At 35.7% G+C, this 22,420-nt stretch overlaps 2 protein-coding genes and 1 long non-coding RNA gene across 5 annotated transcripts; 2 read left to right on the top strand and 1 right to left on the bottom strand.

Moving 5' to 3' along the window:
- Positions 1 to 215: 215 nt before the first annotated feature.
- LOC118265487 (transport and Golgi organization protein 1) lies at positions 216 to 13,307 on the top strand. Of its 3 annotated transcripts, none has more exons than XM_035578385.2 (14): positions 217 to 417; positions 495 to 1,223; positions 1,836 to 2,552; positions 5,816 to 6,015; positions 6,107 to 6,398; positions 6,916 to 7,112; positions 7,458 to 7,589; positions 8,213 to 8,361; positions 8,702 to 8,803; positions 9,203 to 9,414; positions 9,754 to 9,889; positions 10,277 to 10,453; positions 11,062 to 11,186; positions 11,877 to 13,307. In XM_035578385.2, the coding sequence occupies exons 1-14, from the start codon at positions 321 to 323 to the stop codon at positions 11,918 to 11,920; spliced, it is 3,309 nt and encodes a 1,102-aa protein (XP_035434278.2). In that variant the 5' UTR covers positions 217 to 320; the 3' UTR covers positions 11,921 to 13,307. The 3 variants fall into 3 exon arrangements, with proteins under 3 accessions (XP_035434274.2, XP_035434278.2, XP_035434277.2); XM_035578384.2 differs by having other exon boundaries at positions 495 to 1,394; XM_035578381.2 differs by having other exon boundaries at positions 216 to 417; positions 495 to 2,552.
- Positions 2,560 to 4,821, top strand: LOC126912702 (uncharacterized). Its single transcript, XR_007707359.1, has 2 exons — positions 2,560 to 3,490; positions 4,211 to 4,821. It is a non-coding gene; the product is annotated as an uncharacterized LOC126912702 (long non-coding RNA).
- Positions 13,308 to 13,432: 125 nt separating the features above from the next.
- On the bottom strand, positions 13,433 to 21,537 carry LOC118265486 (xanthine dehydrogenase). Its single transcript, XM_035578380.2, has 8 exons — positions 21,266 to 21,537; positions 18,462 to 18,616; positions 15,760 to 17,941; positions 15,372 to 15,680; positions 14,946 to 15,283; positions 14,055 to 14,859; positions 13,800 to 13,967; positions 13,433 to 13,721 (listed from the first exon to the last, which is right to left on the bottom strand). Exons 1-8 carry the CDS (start codon positions 21,338 to 21,340, stop codon positions 13,671 to 13,673), a joined length of 4,083 nt encoding a protein of 1,360 aa, XP_035434273.2. The 5' UTR covers positions 21,341 to 21,537; the 3' UTR covers positions 13,433 to 13,670.
- Positions 21,538 to 22,420: the final 883 nt, after the last annotated feature.

The following is a 22,420-nucleotide window of genomic DNA, read 5'->3' as shown; positions in this document are numbered from 1 at the left end:
ATTTTTCTACGTTCCGTACCACGTAAAGTAAGTATTGAAGATTTACTTTTTGCTAACCAACAATTGTAAACAAAAATTAATTGACACTCTATCGTTACAGTATAAATAATTCACATATTTTTGTTGCTGTATTTTGTCAAATTAAGCATTGTTTTAAGTTTTGTTTTAATGATCTCGAACAGGTGTATTTTGTTACATTCGTTTAGCGTTTATCCGTTCTGCGTCACACCGAACGACCGAACGATCGACTTGACAGATGATGTGGCCTAACGTCTAGCGATTTTTTATGAAATATTAAATAGAAATATTAGAATGCGAAAATGATTGTGTTAAAACTTCTTTTATTTACGTTGTTTATCTCAGTGTCAAAATGCAGGATCCCTGATAAAGTGTATTGTGCTAACAAAGATTGTAATGGTAAGGCACCTTATTGGAATACAATGTCAGTTTTCATGTGTGATAACTTTCTAAAAACATTCTTATTTCGTTTCCAGGACCTATATCTAAAGTGAAAACATTACTAAGTTACAATAGCGGCGATCCAGACTTAATATCTTTTCGCGGAAACAGCGAGGCTATCGTTTATATGAAATCAGCTGGTACCAATCCAGACCTTTGGTTTGTGGACATTGGTGGAAAGACTGGATTTGTTAATAATAAGTTTTTAAGAGAAATTAAAGTATTAGAAAAAAATCTACAAGTTGTTCCATATGAGGCTGAGAAACAGGAAAGTGTGAAACCTGACAAAGTACAACAACCTCATGAAGTAATTGAAGGTACAACAATATATACCACAGAGTCAGCTGTCAATGTTGCTCAGCAAGATACTTCTACAGAGACACCTAGTAATGAAGAACTCACTCCTTCATTGAATAGTGCGGAGGAAAATGCTAATGAGGATGAGGAAGGTGAGGATCAAGATGAAGACAATGTGGAGGATGAAAATGTATCAGATTCTAATAAGAATTCAGATTCTCAGAATGAAGAGTCTAATACAGATTCACCTAACACAGCTCCTTCAAATGAAGCATCAACTACAACCGCTAGTGTCAATGAGAATGTAGAAGTGTCTTCTGAATCCACACCTGAGTCAACAGAACAGACAACTGACAGCAAATCTGAACAAAGTGAACCAGTGAAAGAACAAGATAGTGCAGAGCCTCCTAAGGATGTTCCACCAGAGGCACCACCTCTACAACAGTTGCTAGCTACTAACAGTAACGGTATGTTGAACAGTGATTCTGTTATAGAAGTACCTGAGAAACAAGATTTCCTACAAAATACTTTAACGGAATCAGAACAAAATGACAGTAAAGAACAAAATACATCTTCAGTTAATAACAATGCTGAAAATGCATCCCAAGAAACTTTGACTGAAACCAATGTGCCTAATGGTAATTCCTTAAATGATGTTGTAGAAAATCTAAATGGAGATATTGTAGATAATCCTGAGAAAGAAGCTTCTGTAAACCCTACCAGTGAACCTGAAGTTCCACCTGTAGCTGAACCTGTAGTACCATCTGTAAATCAACCTGTAGTTCCACCTGTAAATGAACCTGTAATCCCACCTGTAAATGAACCTGTAGCACCTGCGAATGAGCCTGTACCGCCTGAAAACGAGCCTGTAGCACCTTCTGTAAATGAACCACCAGTTCCAACTGTAAATGAACCAACAGTCCCACCTGTAAATGAACCTATAGTTCCGCCTGTAAATGAACCTATAGTTCCGCCTGTAAATGAACCCGTATTGCTTCCTGTACACGAGCCTGTAGTGCCTCCTGTAGTCAATCAAATACACCAAGTTATACCACCTATTTACCCTAATATTAATGCAGGTAATCAACATAGTGAAGTGCCTCAAGCCACAGTCATAGAATCTAATGAAAATACTACCCCACCAAAGGAACAGATGATACCTGTGTCAATGGATGTACCTCCAACAGTTGAACCAGTGCCAGCTCCATCAACAGAGACAATACTCCCCATCTTTACTGATACTAATGTTCCAACAACTACAGAGACAATACCCCCATTGTTTTCCCAAGAACAGCAAACTGTTCCTCCTGCTGATACGATTCCTCCACTGATGAACATGGAAGCTCCACCGACAACACAATTCCCAACACAGGACTTTCCACCTATCTTCACACAGACAACTACTCCTACACCAAACATTCCAGAGGAGACACCAAACAATATAGAAACACCAGAACCTGCATCTCAAGAAGAGTCTCCGTTGTCTCCAAATGCAAGTGTGGAAGATGTTATTGCAGCATTACCAGACTCTACAGAGGAAACAAGTACATCAACTGAGGCTCCTGTACAAGATGAGAATACAGAAGGTTTCTTCTCAAACATGTATTCTTCTGTGGCAGACATCTGGCCATCTACAACTCAAGCACCAGAACCACTATACAATACCGAATATCCCACATATGAGAGTGAAAAAGCTGATGGAAATGAAGGATTTTCATTTGTAAAATATTTTATGTCTACCTACTATTCAATAATGGGCACAAGTGAAGAGACAAAAGCATTGTTTGCTTCAGTCGGTAAGTTATACTCAAATGTTATAGAAACTTTAATTTTCATTACTATCATATGAAAACTTCTGAGATTAATTAATCAATATTGCTTATTATTCTGTCATTCCATAACAAAAATATTATTATTAAATTATACAATTAGTAACAAACAAAATGAAATCATTACTGAAGTCATTTCATTTCAAACACTTCATTTGTTAACATAACATTGGCATTTACTTTACAAACTTCTGAACAACTACTTAAACAATATTTTACTACCTACCTCTGTTTACAATCGACATCTGATAAGAATTTAATTCAGTGACAACATCGAAACTATAAGTTTCTTAGATAACAATACAATATATGTGGTTACAGTTTGAAAACGACAGTAATCTTGAGTAGTTTTATCAGAGCGCCAAGCACGAATAACTATCGCATTCGTAATGTAAACGTATCGAGATGACGATACGTCATGAGACGTTAACGGAGTGTGGCAGCACGAAGCCTATTCTTTCAACTATCGAGAGCTCGCATCAAATTCGATAGTGACGTCATGCTAATGTAAACTAGAGAAGCGGCCAAGTGAACGATTTGAATGACTTATTGAGCATAAAGATTTCGTCTGAAAACTAAATTAAATTTATATATATATTTCAACCTTTGTCTACACGTTTTATGAAATAATATTTATTAAATAAATATTAATTATGTGCAAAAAGTTCTTAAAGCGAGTTAAGAGAAATATAACGTGACATTATCTATGAAAAAAAAATAAGTACTTAGTTTCATAAATTTATAAATTTTTTTATGATTTCCGAACGTCGTATTTGACATTTGTCATTTGCCGGTTGTTTGTTTGTTATTTTATCTTATGTAAATAAATAACAATTTTAACATGTTACATTTAAAATGAGGACGATTCAACTCCAATATGAGCTAATGGTGGAATTTATGCAAAAGTAAGTAAAGATTTCTAAATGTTTCTTTGATTAGCCCTTTTTTTATGTGATGGACAATAATTTAACGGAGTTTTGTCTAAACCCTCTCCGGGGTGGCAGTTACATTCAGGCCAAATGGAAGGAGCTAGTGGTTTGCACCGGAGCGAAATCTGGCGTACCGGTGAAATTCACCGGTGATTTGCCGATCTCCGGAGATTCACCGGTGATAACCGGTGATGAAAACCATTAATTTCAAATCAAGTTTTTATTAATTGAAAAACAAAACAGAATAGATAATAAAATTGGACTTTAACGAACCCTGAACTCTTTGGAAAGCTAGTAGCAAGTGAATTGAACCACATAAATGGCCAAGAGCGCTTTGAGTTGATGACCAAAATAATTAATATCATTCGAAAGAAGCAAATCAGTAAATAAATTATCTTAATTATGTATTAAATTAAAAACTGATGGTTAATAAATATTTCTATTATTTTAGTAGTATCAATATAGTATTGAAAATATTTTTTTACATAAAAATATTCCATTTAGATATAATATGATCACCGGAGTTTAATCGGTTAACAACCGATTGATTTCAATCGAGTACTTTTACCGGTATATTACCGGTTATTCCCCGGTACTGACTGCTACGGTGCAAACCCCTAGAAAGAGCCATTCAGGCAGAAGCGGATACTTAAACAATGTTTGTAATGTAATATTTGATGTATTATCTTTTTACAGATTGGAATATTTGTGGGACCAGTCCAATATTACTGGGAGCAGTGGGTCTACTGTATTCCTACCACACCACTCACTGTTCCTCACGAAGCCTACCCTTCGCCAGCGCCTCCACCAACACCACCGATCCTCCATCCGAGGAAGATAGCTGGAATCCTCCACCAGTGAAAAAACCTAAAGCGAGTTTGATTAAAATGTGTATAGAGAATGACAAGAATACTATGCTAGGGAGCGTGAGAAAAGTTATTATTTTTTATTAGTTGATTATTTTTTGTTACGTACTGTTAATTTTATATTTATTTCAATTTTTCTGTTTTTATGTTATTTTAAAATATTATCAAAATATTGTTAATGGCATTGTATTTATAATAATTATTCTAACTGTGTCAATACTGTGAATGTGGTGCATGTCTATAATTGGCATAACCACATGATCTTGTGTCTTCATCTTGTTTTTCAATAATGTCTTATAATAATAAATAAATAAATTATATATTATTGGGATTAAGATTAGAATAAAATAGTTTTTAAGTTATTTATATATGTATATACATTTTATTAACTATAAAAAGAGGATTTTGTAGAAAAAAGTAATAAAACACTTGAAATAACTATGGAGTCTATTTATTCTGTCCACCAAAATGTTTTTTAGTAGTAGTTTTCTTTACTTATTTCCTATTATTGTGGATTACATCCTTCGGCACGAATGGGCTGGCTCGACCGGAGTGATACCACGGCCTCACAGATAACCGACGTGAAACAGCGCTTGCGTTGTTTTGTTGTGTGAGTGAGGTATCGGAGGCCCAATTTCCCCCTTCCTAATATTCCCAATCCCCGATTCCCCAACAACCCTTAAACGTATTCGTTGTTGTTGGTACAATCGTTGTTAACGATCGTAAGTACTTGTTGTACTTTGTTGGTACAAAGACGGTCTTGGCATTTTATAAAAATCACTGCAAGCACTCACTGACTTCACAATATAATATATTTTGTATTATTACAAATTTCGATACCATTCTCACCGACAAATTCTCAGTGACAAATGTTTCGACTCGTTTCGATAGCCAGCTTTCGAAATTTACGTTACCGTACGTCAAAAGCTCGTTCGTGCTTCCAATTTGTGTCAAAATGTTCTAGGTTTCGATACCAATACGATACGATTACTATACGATAGTTATCAAAAACATTCGTGCTTGCGATATTTAGTTCCTTTTACGCACGGTAGGGGCGCTGTTCAAATGTCATAGAAAATTCTGTCGATTGCGATACGAATACTTTCTCGATAGTTTTCGTGCTTAGCACACAGTTCTCTAAAGACTTATCGGAAGATTTATCTCTTTCATATATCTGTATGAAAGAGACCATGCAGGTTGCGCCATGCGTAACGAAACCAAACCTCTCATAAAAAAATGTTGATAAAAAATGTTTTTAAGAAATTTATTAGATCAATTTCTTTTTAATACATTATATGTGTTGTCCTCAGTGTTGCTAATAAAAAACTTTTATTATTTAAACTACTCTACTAATGGTACGTTTTATTAATAAGTGTGTTTGAATTTGGTGCATCTTCATACTGTGTTGTGTTTCAACTATGATTAATGTTTGCAGGGCAAACATGCTTCAGTGACGAGTACTGTGACGGCACATCCAACGATGGCAGCAACAGACTCTTGACGTTCCTTCTGACCACAGCCAGTTCAGTCCTTCTCTTTACTTTGGGATACTATTACATAGATAATAGAAGACAAGATGGAAGACTCATTGGCACAATCAATTCACTACAACGGGATTTACTTTTCACAACTAAGGTATGATTTATTCATATAAATTATATTTGTTAAATTAAAATCAAATAAGTTTTGTTCACATAACAAATTATAACCTTTCTCATCACTCCAGGAGTGTGAGATCCTCAAAGAGGAATTAACATCTACCAAGAACAAGTTAGCCGGGATTGAAGACAGCTCATTTGGTATGGATGACATGGTTCAATCGCTTAAAGAAGAGATCAATGAGCTTAAGGCCACCAATGATAGGCTACGGAACTCCTTGGATGATAATGAAAAGTTGCTCAGGGTATCTGAGAATACTGCTGGAGAGTTACAGAATACCCTGAGTGAGGTGGAGAATACTCTTAGTGAGCTCTTGGCTGAGAGAGCTAACTCTGAAGAGCAAATAGTGGAATTAAATGGTAAGTTTAGTTATGTTGTATTTGGTGACTAAGTATATTGTGATAAAACAGGGAAAATGCTTTGTGCCATAGTTATTAATGAAAAGGTGAACTTAAATAATATTCAAGTAATATCTACTTATTAATATTTTTTGGTATTGAAGTCAAGAATTAAAATAATATAAAAATTTTAATAGACTGTCAAAATCTGATGATTTTGGCATGATATTATGTTTGTGGGCATTTTATCTCAACTCACATAGTAAAATCAGCATGACAATTTAAGATACTGATAGTTGATCACTACATTATCCACAATTGATTAATAAATACTTGTTTTTAATTTACTTAAAAATTATTTTATAATTAACTATACGAGACTTTAAAGGGTTAAAGTTTACCTTGAACTCTTTAGTATGGAAAATTTGAATTAAAAATAATAAATATTTGCATATTTTGTATACATTTGCATAACTAGTAACTGGTAGACTAACAGACATCATGTTCTTATCATAATCCATTTGTTTCTGTTTTTTAGCGAAAATTCAAGCGTTTGAAGAAGAATTAATATCAGTAAGTCGTGAACGTGATAACTTCCAACTGAAGTATGTATCAGCTGAGAGTGCACTGGAAGAATTTAAAAAACAAAAGAAACAACATGAAATCGTCAGCCAAAACTTGGCAGAGACTAAAAATAAAATGGAGTTACAGGAACACGAAATTAAAGCCTTAAAAGTACGTACATTTATTACTGCATAATATACCTAGTTAATTCTATTGTTGACATTCAACCACATTTTTCACATCAACTCCTAATGAACATGCTATTATTATAATTCTTTCTACATTGTGTGAGTCAAACTCAAACACATGTGTACCTATGATATTTTAATGTATTTAATATATTGAAATGTTTGGTTTATGAACCTTAATTGTCCTACAATTCCATATGATTTATGTATAAATTAACCTTATGCATCATCAGAGGGCTAGGTACGAGTTTAAGCAAACAGTGTACTAAGGCCCCTGGTGCCGTTATGAAATTTGTATGCCTTCATAAACACGAATGCTTACTTCCAGGACGCTATAAAAGACTTATCGAATGGTATGCCAGCAAATGTGGACGCTACCACCTTTATTGATCACACAGAAATCAAGGCAAAACTTGCGAAGGCGTTAGAAGAGAGAAATAGTTTTGAATCCAAGTTTGAGGTCTGTATATAACTTGTATATTGTTCTTAAACACTTACGTTATAAAAATGTTCTTTCCCTTAATGTAAGTTCAAAGAGGAGATGCCATAATGTGATTATGCATTCAGACAAAAAAAAGCAAATAAAAAGATGTATATCTATACTATATACTATAATATTATAAAGCTGAAGAGTTTGTTTGTTTGTTTGTTTGAACGCGCTAATCTCCGGAACTACTGATCCGATTTGAATAATTATTTTTGTGTTGGATAGTCCATTTATTGAGGAAGGCTATAGGCTATAAAACATCACGCTATGACCAATAAGAGCCGAGTAGAGCGGGTGAAACCGCGCGGAAGTAGCTAGTGCTTAGTAGTAGCTTAGAAAGTGGCACATTAAAATGAACACCTTTGGCAACGTTTTTGTAGTATAGAACGGTTAGATAGAAAATAGAGAGGGGCGTGGTTTGTAACGTCCCGCGCTCCTCATAAAGTGTCACGCTTTATTTTAAAACGAAATCCAGTTATGACATCTTCTCTTTGTATTAGCATCATGTTCTTTCTACTACATTATAAGTATCGCTCTTTAAATATCATTTACTTCAATCCAATAAGTTTTGTTTAATTTGTTAACATTTTTGCCAGGTGGAACACCAAGAAAGGACGCGTCTTGCTGAGGAACTGAAGACAACTAAAGAAAGTTTAGCTAGCACAAGTCAGAATGCGACAGAAGCACTCACAAGGCTGGAAGTGCTAGGGAAGTACTTCCAGGAGAGAGAGGGAGAACTACTCAAGTAAGTATACTGCTAGACAATGTTAAAAGAAGTAAAAAGTATGCAAAGTACATTATTACTATTTAATAGGAGTTTTTTGTTTTTGGTAAATTCTTGTAGCAACACAGGAGTCAAAAATTGAGCCCGGTGTATGGCAATAGCCTCACCCTTTGTATAAAAACAGGAGGAAATAGTAACTCATTTGGTAATGGACACAAGACTACTCGTTTAGCAATCGTGCTTGAACTCACACGAACAACGCATCAGACATTGATAAAAATAACACTTAATCTTAGCGAGGATCTATGTTATCTGATTGTGTAGACAAATGTTATTCAACACGTGATTTATTTATTTACAGGGAGCTAAGCGCCAAAGAATCGTTATATTTGAGCAAGCAAGGCGAGTCAGCTAGTACAGTAGAAAAAATTGAACTGCTCCAGCAAGAAGTGCAGAGATACAAGTAAGTTATACAATTTAAATCAAGCGTTATTAAGGGCTAAATTGACTTCGAATAACTACACACAGGTAATCTCTACACGTGTCATGAATCAATGTGCTCTGGGCTTGCTCTGAGTCATGACAGTTTCACGGCGATTTATTATGACATGTTTGAGGAAAAATATTGTCAAAATTGTACTGTGATAACATTACACTGAGTACGGATACTGACTAAGACGCGTTTACGTACCTAAAAATGCAAATAATGTCCTATTAACAAACTAACTCCATAAACCTGATGGAGTGAAATATGTTTTTGTAAATGTCTCTGATACACTTAGAACAACGAAACCGATTCTTTGATTTAAAAAACTTATTAGAGAGGTTTGTTTTCTGATGATTATGATCTTAACTTTAATAGGGAAAAATGCGACGCGCTAACGCTAGAGTTAGCAGAACAAGAGTCGTCGCGTCGCTCGGCACTGAGCGAGGTGGAGACGCGCGCGCACACGGCGTGGCTGGAGGCGCGCCAGGCCAAGCGCGAGCTCGACGCCGCCCGGGACGACGCCGCCGCGCTGCGACGCAAGCTCGCCGCGCTCGGCACCGCCGACGGAGCCGTGTCGCCGCATCATAGTATGTTGTCTTCATTTACTTTATTCTCTAGGCACTAGAAATAACTTGAAATCCCATATTAGATCCTAGCGGGTGTACCGGAGTTCCGGGTCGAAAAGCAGGAGAAGGAACGGGGTGGTTTTTAGTCAGTAAGAGTCTGACACTCCCTCTCGCCTTGCCCAAGGCGGGAGAAGTCATTGGATGATTTTCCCCCTCAAAAAAAAAAAAAAGCCCGGTTAGACCAATTTACACTCTAGTTAATTAGATCAGAATATTTTAATATTAGGTATATGTCATTGACATTAATTTTTCCTGTAACTTTCCTGTCAACCCAAAGACTAACATGAGTATGTGTGACAGAAGTGTCGTCTCCGCTGGAGCCGGGCGAGGCGGTGCTGCCGCCGCCGCTGCCGGCCATGTTCCTGCCGCCGCCGCTGCTGCCGCCGCTGCCGCGCCCGCCGCCGCTCGGCAGGCTGCCCTCGCCGCATCCGCCAAGGTATGGATACATGATACATCTATACCTAGCTAGTTTACTTATTCAATACATGTTCGTGTCTACTAGATATAGGCGCCTCCGCTAAAACTAGATCTTCAGCTGTTTATATTCAGCCACTTAGGGAATATCGTCACTTCAACTCATCTTAGATGCTTATCCATCCCAGAACATACCGACCGATAATAGTTGGGGTAAATATAATGGGTCCTGCAACAAATGTGATGGGTCCACTGCTATAGCCACCGTGCCAATCCTTCGGGCAATAGATTAAAAAATTGTTATTGATATTTTATATTGTCGTCTGCTGCACTTTAAACTGTCTTAAAACTTAGTGTGAGGCATACTGCCTTCATCAACTCAAAATTAACAAACCATACTATATTCCAGATACGGTGACAGGCGCTACTCTCCGGACAGTAGATACTCGCCAGAGAGTAGATACTCGCCGGACAGTCGGTACTCGCCGGAGACAGTCAGATACTCGCCCGACAGTCGGTACTCACCGCGCTCGAGGCGGTCGCCTTACTCGCCCAGGTCGAGGCGGCGATCGAGATCCAGGGAAAGGTAAATTATACATAGTATATTCAATACCCAACGCTTTAAGGTTCAAAATTCACATAAATATGTCTATATTTGATACAAACTAATGAAATGGCCTAGAAGCCTATAAAGTGGTCAGGACTTATTTTCTAAAATGACACACTAAAACTTGTACACATTGGCTGTAGCCTTATTTTATTTGATAATCCTCTCATCAGACATTCGACCTTCGAGTTATGTAAAGTTCTTGTCGTATAACGACCCTGTTAAATGTCAAAAGGTCTTCAACAATCAATATTGTCGATAAGAATGGCCGCAGTGTTTAAACTTGTTTAAAAAATATTGACGTCTAAATATTTCGCAACATCTATATGATAAGGACTGTTTATTCATATGACTTTCAATTAAACTTGATTGACGTCCTATTTCTATTTATTAATTTACATATTTAATCTGTAAATCTGGAATCTGTCTAGCATACGTCAGTAATATAACTTGACATGACATGACATAGAACTCATAATGCAAGTTAACTGGAATAACACACAGACTTTTTACCCCGATAACGAAACCGCAGAACTGAATTAGTATTTTCTAATAATAAAATGAATAACAAAATGAATTTGACTTAGGTACGAAGATCGTGCGCCGCGATCGCGGAATGGTCCCGCGCCGCCTTTAGACACTGAAACCGAATACAACTCAGACAGCCCCACACGCCTGCCTCGCAGACGTGGTAGATACTCAAGACATTCAGGTAAATACTTTCAACTCTATCAACTAATGTCGCATTATGCTTAGCATGCAGCTCGCATGAAAGTAAAGTTATTTGGTTATTATTTGTTATTGACAGTTAATATTTCAAATTAATTATCCATTCCATTGGTCATTTGAATATAAAGAGTTATTTTTAATTTTAGTTAAACGCCCGTCCCATTTTAGTCGAATGATAATAATTTGTCACTTAAACTAATTCGTTCTTAGTGCTACTATACAAAACATCCTTGTTTATTCGTCTTAGCGAGTAACTTATGACATCTTCATTTGTTTTGTTTCTTGCCGCTTAAGGTTTAAGAGAGTAATGCTTTCTTTTTTAATAACAGTTCCACAGCAACGCAGGTAAGAAATTCCATTACTAACACCATAATGATATATCCACAATTCAAATATTTTTACTCCCAATTTTTTTTGTGCATATATTTAAGGCTCGAGCAGACTGGATGCATGCAAAGATGTAATTGACGACGTGCACAAACCATTGAGTTATAATTATATAGACTTGTATGAGACTGTACATATCTCTTTCGTAATGTAGACTTGTGCGTTGACGGTCAGTTCCATACTTTACAACTCAGTAGTATGTGCACGTTTAGGCCTGCGGTCTACTCGAGCCTTTAGTATGAACAAGTATATGATTACTGATTATGTTTTCTCTACTTTATTACAGGGCCTAGCTCAGGTTCAGGTTGTTCCTCAGAATCGGATAAATGAAGCGGTCTCAATAGGTTACTATACCAAGATCTACGCAATGTATAATATGATGCCAAAATTGGTTATGGTGGTTCACGAATGTAATAGTTGTGAGAAATAAAACATTTAAAACTTATGACGTGGAAAATCTACAGCTTTATAATAGTTGCTATTGGGTTTTATTCGGTTGTTTCCCTTTAATAAACCATACTGTGGTGTGAAGTGAAAATGAAAATATATGACGGAAAAGGTTGCAATTTATTCCAATGTTGTCTGTGATTGAACTGTAGCTCTCAATACGAACTATTTAGAAAGTATTGCCAATATTAAATCTACCTTTTATCAGTGGTCCAGGTTAATGGAATTGCAATTCTAAGTATAGTCATTACGACAGCAAAACAAAATATAATCTTTCGATTAATTGAAGGCTGATCAATAAAAAGTGTTACAATATATTACTTGTAGTTTGATAGTCAAATGCCTGAACAGAAGCTGAACACCCTTTTTACATCAACGCAATATATTTTATAACTAGAGAATAAAGTAACCGAGACTGTATGATAGGTGCACTTAGATCACGACAGATCTTTCCGTACGAGCAACTCAGTAGAATCTACTTATAATTAAACTTTTGAGCCATAGTTATCCGGAAAGACTGCTAATATTGAATTAGGGAAAATAAATTATTATAATTGTTGATAAATAATCACACGTTGATTAATTGAGTAATTAAAAAATAAACAGTAAGTCTTCCGTATCCGCGATTGTGCAAGTAAACTTGCCATTGCAAATAAAAAAACGTCAGTGTTGCCTGGTCATAAAAAAAAATAGAAATAGCAGTAATGTGGATTCGGAGATCCTGCCAGTTATGTAAGGGTATATAATGTAAATAAAATACTCGAACCGAATGGGAACATAACATTAAAATAAATAACAGACAATACCAGTGTCTGCAATAGTCATTATGTTTGGTGCTGTTCTGTATTACGCAGTCATCTTTTAACGAATTTATTTTTCTAGACATTTCAAACTGCATTTAAAAAGCATATTATTTGAACCAAAGCGTTTTTAATGTTCTGTTCTTGTACCTGATTCATTTCTTTTTCAATTAATTATTTTCGTCACTTAATAATTGTGTGTTCCTAATTTAAATTATAATAAAATTAAGTTCACTTTTATTTTTTTATTCAAAGTGTACTTAGAGTTCGCATTGTATACCTTTCACTGTTAATTAATAAATAGTTGCCACCTAAGAATTTAGAAATTAAAATAGAATTATAATGTCAATAGGTAACCCGTCATGAAAATTGCAATCTTTAATTTATTGAACATTTGTTGTTTTGTTTAGTCAGTTAAATGTATTATAATTATTAGATACGATTTTAAAATAAATGATTTTATCATGTAACCTTTTATGTTAATTTACCAAAAACTTGTCAAAGTCCCAGATGAAAGGTCCACCCTGTTTGATTCCTATCCATTTCTTTCCATCATTGCTAATTGCAAGAGATTAATTTCCATAAAACAATAAAATATATAAAAACGTAAATATATTTATTCATTCACAAATGAAAAAGTGCTTTAAAAAATAACAAAAAATAATCCAATGTTAATTACCGTTGATAACGAAGGTAACTTTAAAAACATTGGTTTTTAACTTAATTTATAACGCAGTTACGTATATGCATTAAGTATATTAAATAATTTGACGGTATTATGCAATGTTACACAACTATTTCACAACCTCTATTTGGGCTTTGGTATTATGTGACTAAGGTACGACGTTCCAGGGTACAAAGCTACCTTCCTTTGGTTGATCGAGCTGGAAAAATAAAACGTAATTATTTTAAATGACTTTTACCATTACCCTTTTGATTAAAAAACTAGTAAAATATTTTACCTTCTGTGTAATGTGGTCCTCACAGGCCATACGAATGCGTGCAGAGGTCGCAGGCGCATCCAAACGGAATTCCAGAGACACTCCAGCATCAGCACGCGCCGCTTTTATAGCCTCTTTTATAGCAAAGAACGCGGACGAAGCCAAGAATAATGGCGGCTCACCAACAGCCTGGAAAACACAATTTTACCACATTATTGAATAAAACTAGTTAGGTACCCCCAATCTGTAAAATATCGCAAAAATGCTCAATTTTACCTTTGAAGAATACACTGCTCGCGGATTTGGAGCTCCTTTTAGCAGAGATACGTTGAATTCTTGCGGAATGTCGCCAAACCCAGGTATTTTATAAGCACCAGGTCCTCTTGAAAACAATGTACCATTTGGAGAATAAATTAGTTCTTCAATTGTGAACAAGCCATAACCCTGCATGAAGGCGCCTTCGATTTGGCCAATATCTATAGCTGGATTCAAACTTTCACCCAAATCCATCACAATATCACTTCTAATTACTTGGTGGTCACCACTGAGGCAGTCTATTTCGACCTCGGTACATGCAGCACCAAACGTAAAGTAATTGAAGGGTGTGCCTGTGTTGGTCTTTATATCATAACCAATATTAGGCGTGGCATAGAACCCTGTTGCAGATAAGCTCACTCTGTCGATCCAAGCAGATAAAACCCAATCTTCCCATTTACCATTGGGATTCTTTTCTTTGAAAGGTTGTAATCTTTTCGCGAGTGTCTCACAAGCTTGTAACACAGCCATACCGTTCAAGTCTGAGCCAGCACTAGCTGCCGTAGCTGAAGTATTCGGTACTTTATCTGTTGAAGTTTCACTGATGTGAATCTTAGACACGTCCACGCCAAGTGCACGTGAAGCGACCTGTATCATTTTGGTGTGAAGACCTTGACCCATTTCTGTGCCACCATGAGACAAAAGAACAGATCCATCCATATAAATCAGCACTAAAGCACCAGCTTGATTCAACAATTTTTCGGTAAACGCTATTCCAAACTTCGTTGGGATAATGGCTATACCGCGCTTTCTCCATCTGTGTTCCCTGAAAATAAAACACGTAAAACGTTTAAGAATATTGGTAGAAAAGACTTAAACCAAACCAAAAGATAGAAATGGAAATAAACTTACTTGTTGAATTTTTCGATAAATTGCCTCCTTTCAGCTAACTTACTCTTTTCAATACACTCATCCCAGCACCTCTGTAGGGTACAATTTTCCAACGATTGGTTGTAGTGAGTTATAGAATTCTCTCTGTACAAGTTAATCCTGCGGATTTCATCCGAACTCTTTCCTAGTTTAAATGCTATGTCTTCGATAATGTTCTCTGCACCAAACATACCCTGCGGGCCGCCGAAACCTCGGAACGCAGTATTCGAAGGTAAGTTGGTTTTACAAACGTGTCCGGTGACTTCAGCATTGGGTACGTAATAAGCATTCTCGTAGTGGAACATTGCCCTTTCAACCACCTGTAATGATAGTGCTTTTGATTAATTTTAAAGCTATTTATATATAGGTATTGTAAGTGGATCTCGTTGTGATATTTAGTTTACTTACGGGGCCTGATAAATCTATAGAGTACCCTCCATTGTTATAAATGTTAACTTGTGCGCCCATTAATTTTCCTTCTTGAGTTACAGCAACTTTGTATTTAATCAAGAATGGATGTCTTGTGCCAGTCATCATCATGTCTTCATCCCTGTCAAGCATGCATCGCACTGGCTTCTGAAGCTTATGAGCCGCAAAAGCAACAGGTAATGCCACCAGCATTCCACGAGATTCTTTACCACCAAATCCACCACCCATACGCTTCACTCGAGCTACGATCCTATTCATCGGTACGTGTAGAATATGACTGATGAGTTTCTGAAATATAAAAAAAAAACACATGAGGTAAATTACATAATAACATACATTGTTTGATTAGTAACAAAACGAAACTTACCGCAATTTCTGAAGGATGTTGACTTGAGCAGAACACTTCTAATTCATCGTCCTCTTTTTTCGGAATCGCAAATGCCGCATGTGTTTCCAAGTAAAAATGTTCCTGTCCACCCATTCGACACTGTCCCTCTATAATGATGTTGTTCTTGTCGTCAAAAGCCTTCTGAACATCACCTCTCCTTATAGTTTTAGGAAATTGTGGATAAAACGAGTTCTTTTCAATGGCGTCTTCTATTGTTACTATAATTGGGTGTATATCTTCGTATTCGATTTCAACCATTCTAGCTGCTTCTTGAGCAATAGTTTGATCCTTTGCTACAATAACACCAATAGTCTGGCCCTGGCTTATTACTTTCTCGCTGGCAAATAATTCCTCATCATGGAAAATAGGACCAATTGCGTTTTGTTCAGGCGTCAAATCCTTTGCGGAAAAGAAAGCGACAACACCAGGTTTTTTCAAAGCTTTTTCGGGGTTTACTGAAAGTAATTTTGCATGTGCTCTTGTACTTAAAACAAATGCCAAGTACAATTCTCCTTCAGCTGCAGGCATGTCATCACAGTAGATAGCTTCGCCAGTAGTTTGCTTGAATGCTGACATGTGCGTTAGCGGCCTTCCTACGGCGTCACTTTTAATTTGTTCATCTCCAACCAAATCAAAATATTGAGCACTTTTAGGTATATCACCATGGAATTGTTCGGCACCGCTGCTATGATAAGGCAATATAAGATCTTCATGAATATAGTCCTTAGTCATTTGCTTAGCAATAGCTAAATAGGCTTTGAGGAACAAACTCATAGTTAAAGTCCTCCTGAACTGTATATTTCCACCAGGTGCTGAGGGGCTTAGTGGTAACTCTTCGATTAGAGATGAGAAAGCTTTGTCCAGCATAGCTTCATTCCACTTTTCTCCTTTTAGAGATTCACTCGTCTTAGTAGCCAGTTTAGTAACTGGAGCCATACCACCATAAGCGACATTGATGTATTTTATAACGTTCGTATTACTTTCAAACTCGACGTTTATTGCTGCTGTAACAATAGAAATATCGTCTTCTCGTCGCTTAGCTTGTTTATATGCCATTACGTACTGGTACTTGTTAGTATAAGGAAGTTCTATGGACAGCAATATTTCGTTTGGTTTCACTACATTTTTCCTGTAACCAGTGAAAAATGTTTCGTCCATTACAACAGAGCGGTGTCCTCCATCTTCACTTACTAGATTAAGTTTAACTTTTAGAGCCATTAGTATTGGATTTAAATCTGATATAGGACTACCCGTCATTATGTTTCCACCTATAGCCGCAACGTTTCTAATCTGTTTGCCAGCAAACCAGTTAAGCATATCAATAATGGTGACGAACGATCGTGTTTTATATTTAGGCAAATCGTTAATATATTTTCTAAAAGTATTTTCTATCTCCATTAAAGTAACAGCTGCCCCAATAGTTAATCCATTCTCATTTTCAGTGATAGCATTTAGTTCTGGGACGCAGTTCGGCATTATAATAGTCGGATACACGCAATGTTTGAATTTAACTTCGACTCCAACCTCAGTGTTACCTACAACGATTTTCGCATCAGGATACTTGTTTTTCAATTCCAAAATGGAACTTAAATCCTTTGGCCTGTACCATGAAACTTTCTGTCCCTTAAATAGTAAGGATTGTTCATCGTATACGGAATATAACTTTAACTCAGGTGGAAATATAGGCTCTTGAGTATTATCGTATGGCAAGAATGACGATCTGTCGAATATATATTCTGTTTCACTTGGTTCTTCGTCTTTATCAGTCTTGTTTTTACAACAGTCTTTGCCCATGGCACAGACACGATTTTGTCCATTAGAAGTTGCATTTCCTGTGTTTGCAATACGTTGCGTCTCCCAGTCTTCTATGAACGTTTTGTAGCCTTCTATAATGGCTCTATACCCTGTACACCTGCAAAGGTTTCCTTGGAAGGCTACTTCCATATCATTATATGATATTGTTGAGTTGGTCCTTAGTAAAGTGTACATGGACATAACAATGCCTGGTGTACAGAATCCACATTGTGAGCCGTGCGCCTTAGCAATGCGTTCTTGTACTGGATGCAATCTGGTTTTGGTTGACCCAATACCTTCTACTGTAGTGACGGCCAAGCCATGCATGGCGCACACTGGTGCCAGACATGCATTTACTGCTAAATGGCTGAGTACAACGGTTAGGGAAAATAATTTCATTTTAGTTGCATGAAAACGATGCATGTTTTGTTTATGCAATACGTAATCTATCCTTGAATGATATACCTATTGAAATAAAGATAACATCAGATACGATACGATAAATTGCTACCTCTTAATGGGTATACACATGACGCTTAGCATACTAGTGTATGAAAATATTTTAGGGATGTACCTAGTATTGTTATCTAATTGGGTAATGCGCGTCAAAGTAATGTAGCAATAAACAATCTGTAACATACGCAAATAACTATCAGCATTTATCTACGTTGTATTGCAGTTGTACGCATGTTTTACAACAGAAAATAAGTGAAGTACCTCCATTGTGTTGCTATTTGTATATTGCTTCTTTACAATGAGTTCAAAAATACGGGTGGTAAAAGTTGCACCTAATATGTTTTTAAACAAAAATAAAAATAAGTATATTCGATGTAAAGTGACCGTATAGAATGATACGTACATGACTTGTTTATATTTGAAAAGGATACTGTACTTTCTTCTCTTTTCGATTGTATTTAGAAATCATGACAGTGCAAGCGCCACAGCCACCTTCAGCACAGCCCAGCTTTGTACCAGTCAGACGAAGCTTCTTGCGAAGATACCAGAGGAGAGTCCATTCTGGATCTGGATTGGGTTCAACCACCTGGAAATTTTGAAGGTAAAATTATAAAAACATGCAATTAAGTAAATGAAAATATTAAATTTAAATTAGGTATCTACCTACACTTCGTTTGAGACTAGCTTTAAAATTGAATGTCACAAGACAGGAAGGGGTTGCCCTTTCTTATAAAGGTAACAATTTTAATTTTTATATCATCTGACAATAAGTAGATACAATTCTTAATAATTTGTATCCTAATTTCCAATTTATTAGACAACAACCGAATCAATCAGAATAACCGAATAATCAGTGTGACAACAAAACAACAAGTGGAGCACCACTTATTCACAATTCTGAAACTTTTTTATCAGGTATATTACCGTGCCTACCTCTATAATTATAATCTATTTGTCTCTCTCTCTCTACATAGCTGGTTTTGTATTTCCTTGTTTCATTGAGATAGAATAAAAACACTAAGTATCTATACCTACATACTGACAGTACTTATTACATTGCTATACATAGATATGTAGGTAGGTAGGTACAGGGTCGTTGGCACGATTCTTATTATTAGCTCGAATCCTGCGAATGTGCCAGTTATATCCTAGATACTACTTACTAACCGTAACACATGTTTGTATCTAACCAATTTCTATCACTTGATATTTATTATGAAGTAACTTTGTAAATAGCTATTTAATAACGGAATTAACTAGTCAGTGAAAATCTACATATAATGACTAAAATGTATCCTAGTTACATGGTATTTTACCTACGATCGCTTCTTTCAATACATATTACAGCGATTATTTCAATACATATTACAGACACTCCAATTATATGTATTATTCTAAATGAATAGATATCAGCGTCATATGATTTGAAAGATTCGGATATACAAAAGTACGTAGTTTATAAGTATATTATTGTAAATTGATAATATTCTGAACGTTATGATTGTTCCCAATAGTTCCGGCATTAGGTATGAGATAATTAATTAAAATTATTATCAATTCATGCTCCAGTAGTCTGGAGCCGTGAGCTACGGCAATGATATTTATGGACCATTAGTTTGCAAGATTGTAACAAGCTTCATATTACAACAAACAATGGATCATAATTCATTGATATTATTGCCTAAGCCTTAACAGGCTTTAAACGAGACAATAATGATTAATTTTCCATTAAAAGCCAAGTAAAAATAAAAGCTATAAATCTTTATATGTATAAAATCTCCTTATGTAAATGGAAGCAGATATTTCATCAAAGATTGTCCTCAACCACTTGAACTTGTCGTATGAATTACATAGCCCATATAGAAAATATCTGCTTAGCACAAATAATAATAATAATGTGATATTTCATAATATTGATACTAAGTTTCAGACATACTTAATCTATGAACTTTACTGTAAACAACAGCTACATAGAGAAATCAACATTAATAAATTGCTCTACAACATATTTGCTAGCCATATCACATTTAAAAGATAAAAGACCACTAAACGAGCAAACAATATACATACTTTATATAAATTACTGAATACGGGTCAACGTTATTATTATGATTAAACAGGAGGGCGTAATAGGTCAATACTATCAGGGCCGTTCTGGGGACGAAGCCTCTTCGGACAATATTCTTAGCAATAACAGTCAAATGACGCAATATTGGTCGTATCAAACATTTTTGATGTTTTCGTTTAATTGTATCTGCGCAAGTCGTATGATGTAGCTTTGCTAATCGTTCTGTATGATCTACTTGTAGTATTTGTTTCACCAGTTAAGTTAGTTATAGAACCAAGGATCAGAACAGTATAAGCGAAAGTAGGTACTTTATCAAGCCCAAGAAATAAATTAATGAATAATTTAAAATAATAAACTTGAGTATATAGTTAACCATTAAAAAGTCGATGTAATCAAGGTACAAATTATATTATTCTATTAAATAAACATACAGCTACGCGTTTGGTTTTTGTTAAACATGTTTCTCACATTTCGTAATCACGAGTCGCCTGGATTGTCACATTTTGGTATCAAACATTAGTATAATATTATGCTAAAATGTTTTGGAATATTACCTATCTGAGTATCTGCATTTGTTTCCATGTCAAATTTCAAGTAACTACTAGAATTTCTAAGATAGATATAAATTAGAGCTGTGATTATACCTACTTCATTCTACCCTATTCCATCCGTCCTGTTGTTACCGTATTCCAAACATTAAATAAACTTAGTAAATACATCGCATAAGCCAACGTGCCTATCATGGAACCATTATATTTCTGTTTTAAATTATTCTTTATACCAACAATAATAACACCACTTATGTCTTATTGATCATCAAACGAGAATATTGAATGTGGTACCTACCTACCACCCATAATCGATAGCGTAAAATGCACACAAATACCAATCAAGTTGTGAAAGTATAAATTATTATATATCTGTTTACCATTCATATCTTATCTTCAGCGATTAAACCCAGCGTGGTTATGTAGTGTTTCTTTTTATTTAGAGATAATATAAAATTGAGGGTACCTGCCTCCTTTCTTACTCTTAGACCTAATTTTGTCGTAGATCTTGTTCGAAACTTTTCCTATACCTCCTCTAATTGAACTTATTCCACGAAAAGGATCACTAATTGAGATGTTCTTCTCATAAGTATAACATAACATAACATTATTTACTCACCTTTTTCCCATTCACAAAGAAAACTAACTCCGAACAAATGTCACCGTTTTCTTCTTCTAAATTCAACAAACCCATATTGGCTTAAAACCTGTATTGTTTTCCCAAACAAATGCGGATGTTATTTAGAAATGTCGGGCACGTCTTACAATGCGGCGGTACGAAACACAACTGACAAATGACGATGTGATCGCCGGGTGCGTCGTCGTCTTGCCTTGTTATCCATGCGCCCGCGCCGCACAACACATCCACATGGACAGACAACCAGTAATAAACAACTTGTTATCTCCTCCGTGGTTACGTATTCTACAAGTTATAAAAAGATCAACTTGTGAAATCTTCGACTGTTACTAATCATTAGAATGAACTTGATACAGCGAGGTCATTAAAAACTCGTTTAAGTCAATCGATAAAAACCAATAAAATAAGGTGTTGCTAAAATATGTGAAATCATTGTGAATCAAACTACCTAGGTGACTATGTTAAGAAGTTGTTTAGATTTTTTCACCATATTTGCGTAAATTGTCAATGTTAATTTAGTCCACACTTGTGTGATGAAGATAAAAATATATTATACAAGCTCTTACATAACAATATCTTATGATCATATGAAATATGGTTAATTAATACATGAGTCACACACACCTGTTATAAATCTCAGTGGTTTGAAAACCAAATTGCTTAGACTTATCTAAGACAAGAAGATCTAATAGACCCAGAATGTATGTAAACATATAACCAAGTTTGTTACTCCACGTATGCTGTAGCTAGACTACATACATATCCAACAACCTATACATTCATATAATAATGCACAATTGCACACATTCCGCGCGTGACAAATATACTTATATACAAGAATTTTCCTCTGCACAATGAATGGGTCTTAATTGGACACAATAAATTGTAAACCCTACACTACATAGTTCACAATTAACGACTAAGTATCGGCTGCCAAGCCACTGATCAACTTATAAACCACTTCCTCCAATTGACTCGGTGTCAACCGGTCAGTGTCCATTAGTTATCGTAACCTCTACAGCCACTGGTCGTCGGCAGAGACCGTGCTTGATTAATAATAATCTAAGAAATATGTCTTAGGTCTTGGAATAACTATCCAGCTGTGTAAACATGATTGTGAACAGAAGAGTATCCCTG

Source organism: Spodoptera frugiperda, chromosome 28, assembly GCF_023101765.2.
Source record: "Spodoptera frugiperda isolate SF20-4 chromosome 28, AGI-APGP_CSIRO_Sfru_2.0, whole genome shotgun sequence".
Taxonomy (NCBI): domain Eukaryota; kingdom Metazoa; phylum Arthropoda; class Insecta; order Lepidoptera; family Noctuidae; genus Spodoptera; species Spodoptera frugiperda.
Note: the sequence above shows the minus strand (reverse complement) of the source record. Positions and strands in the feature narration are given on the sequence as shown.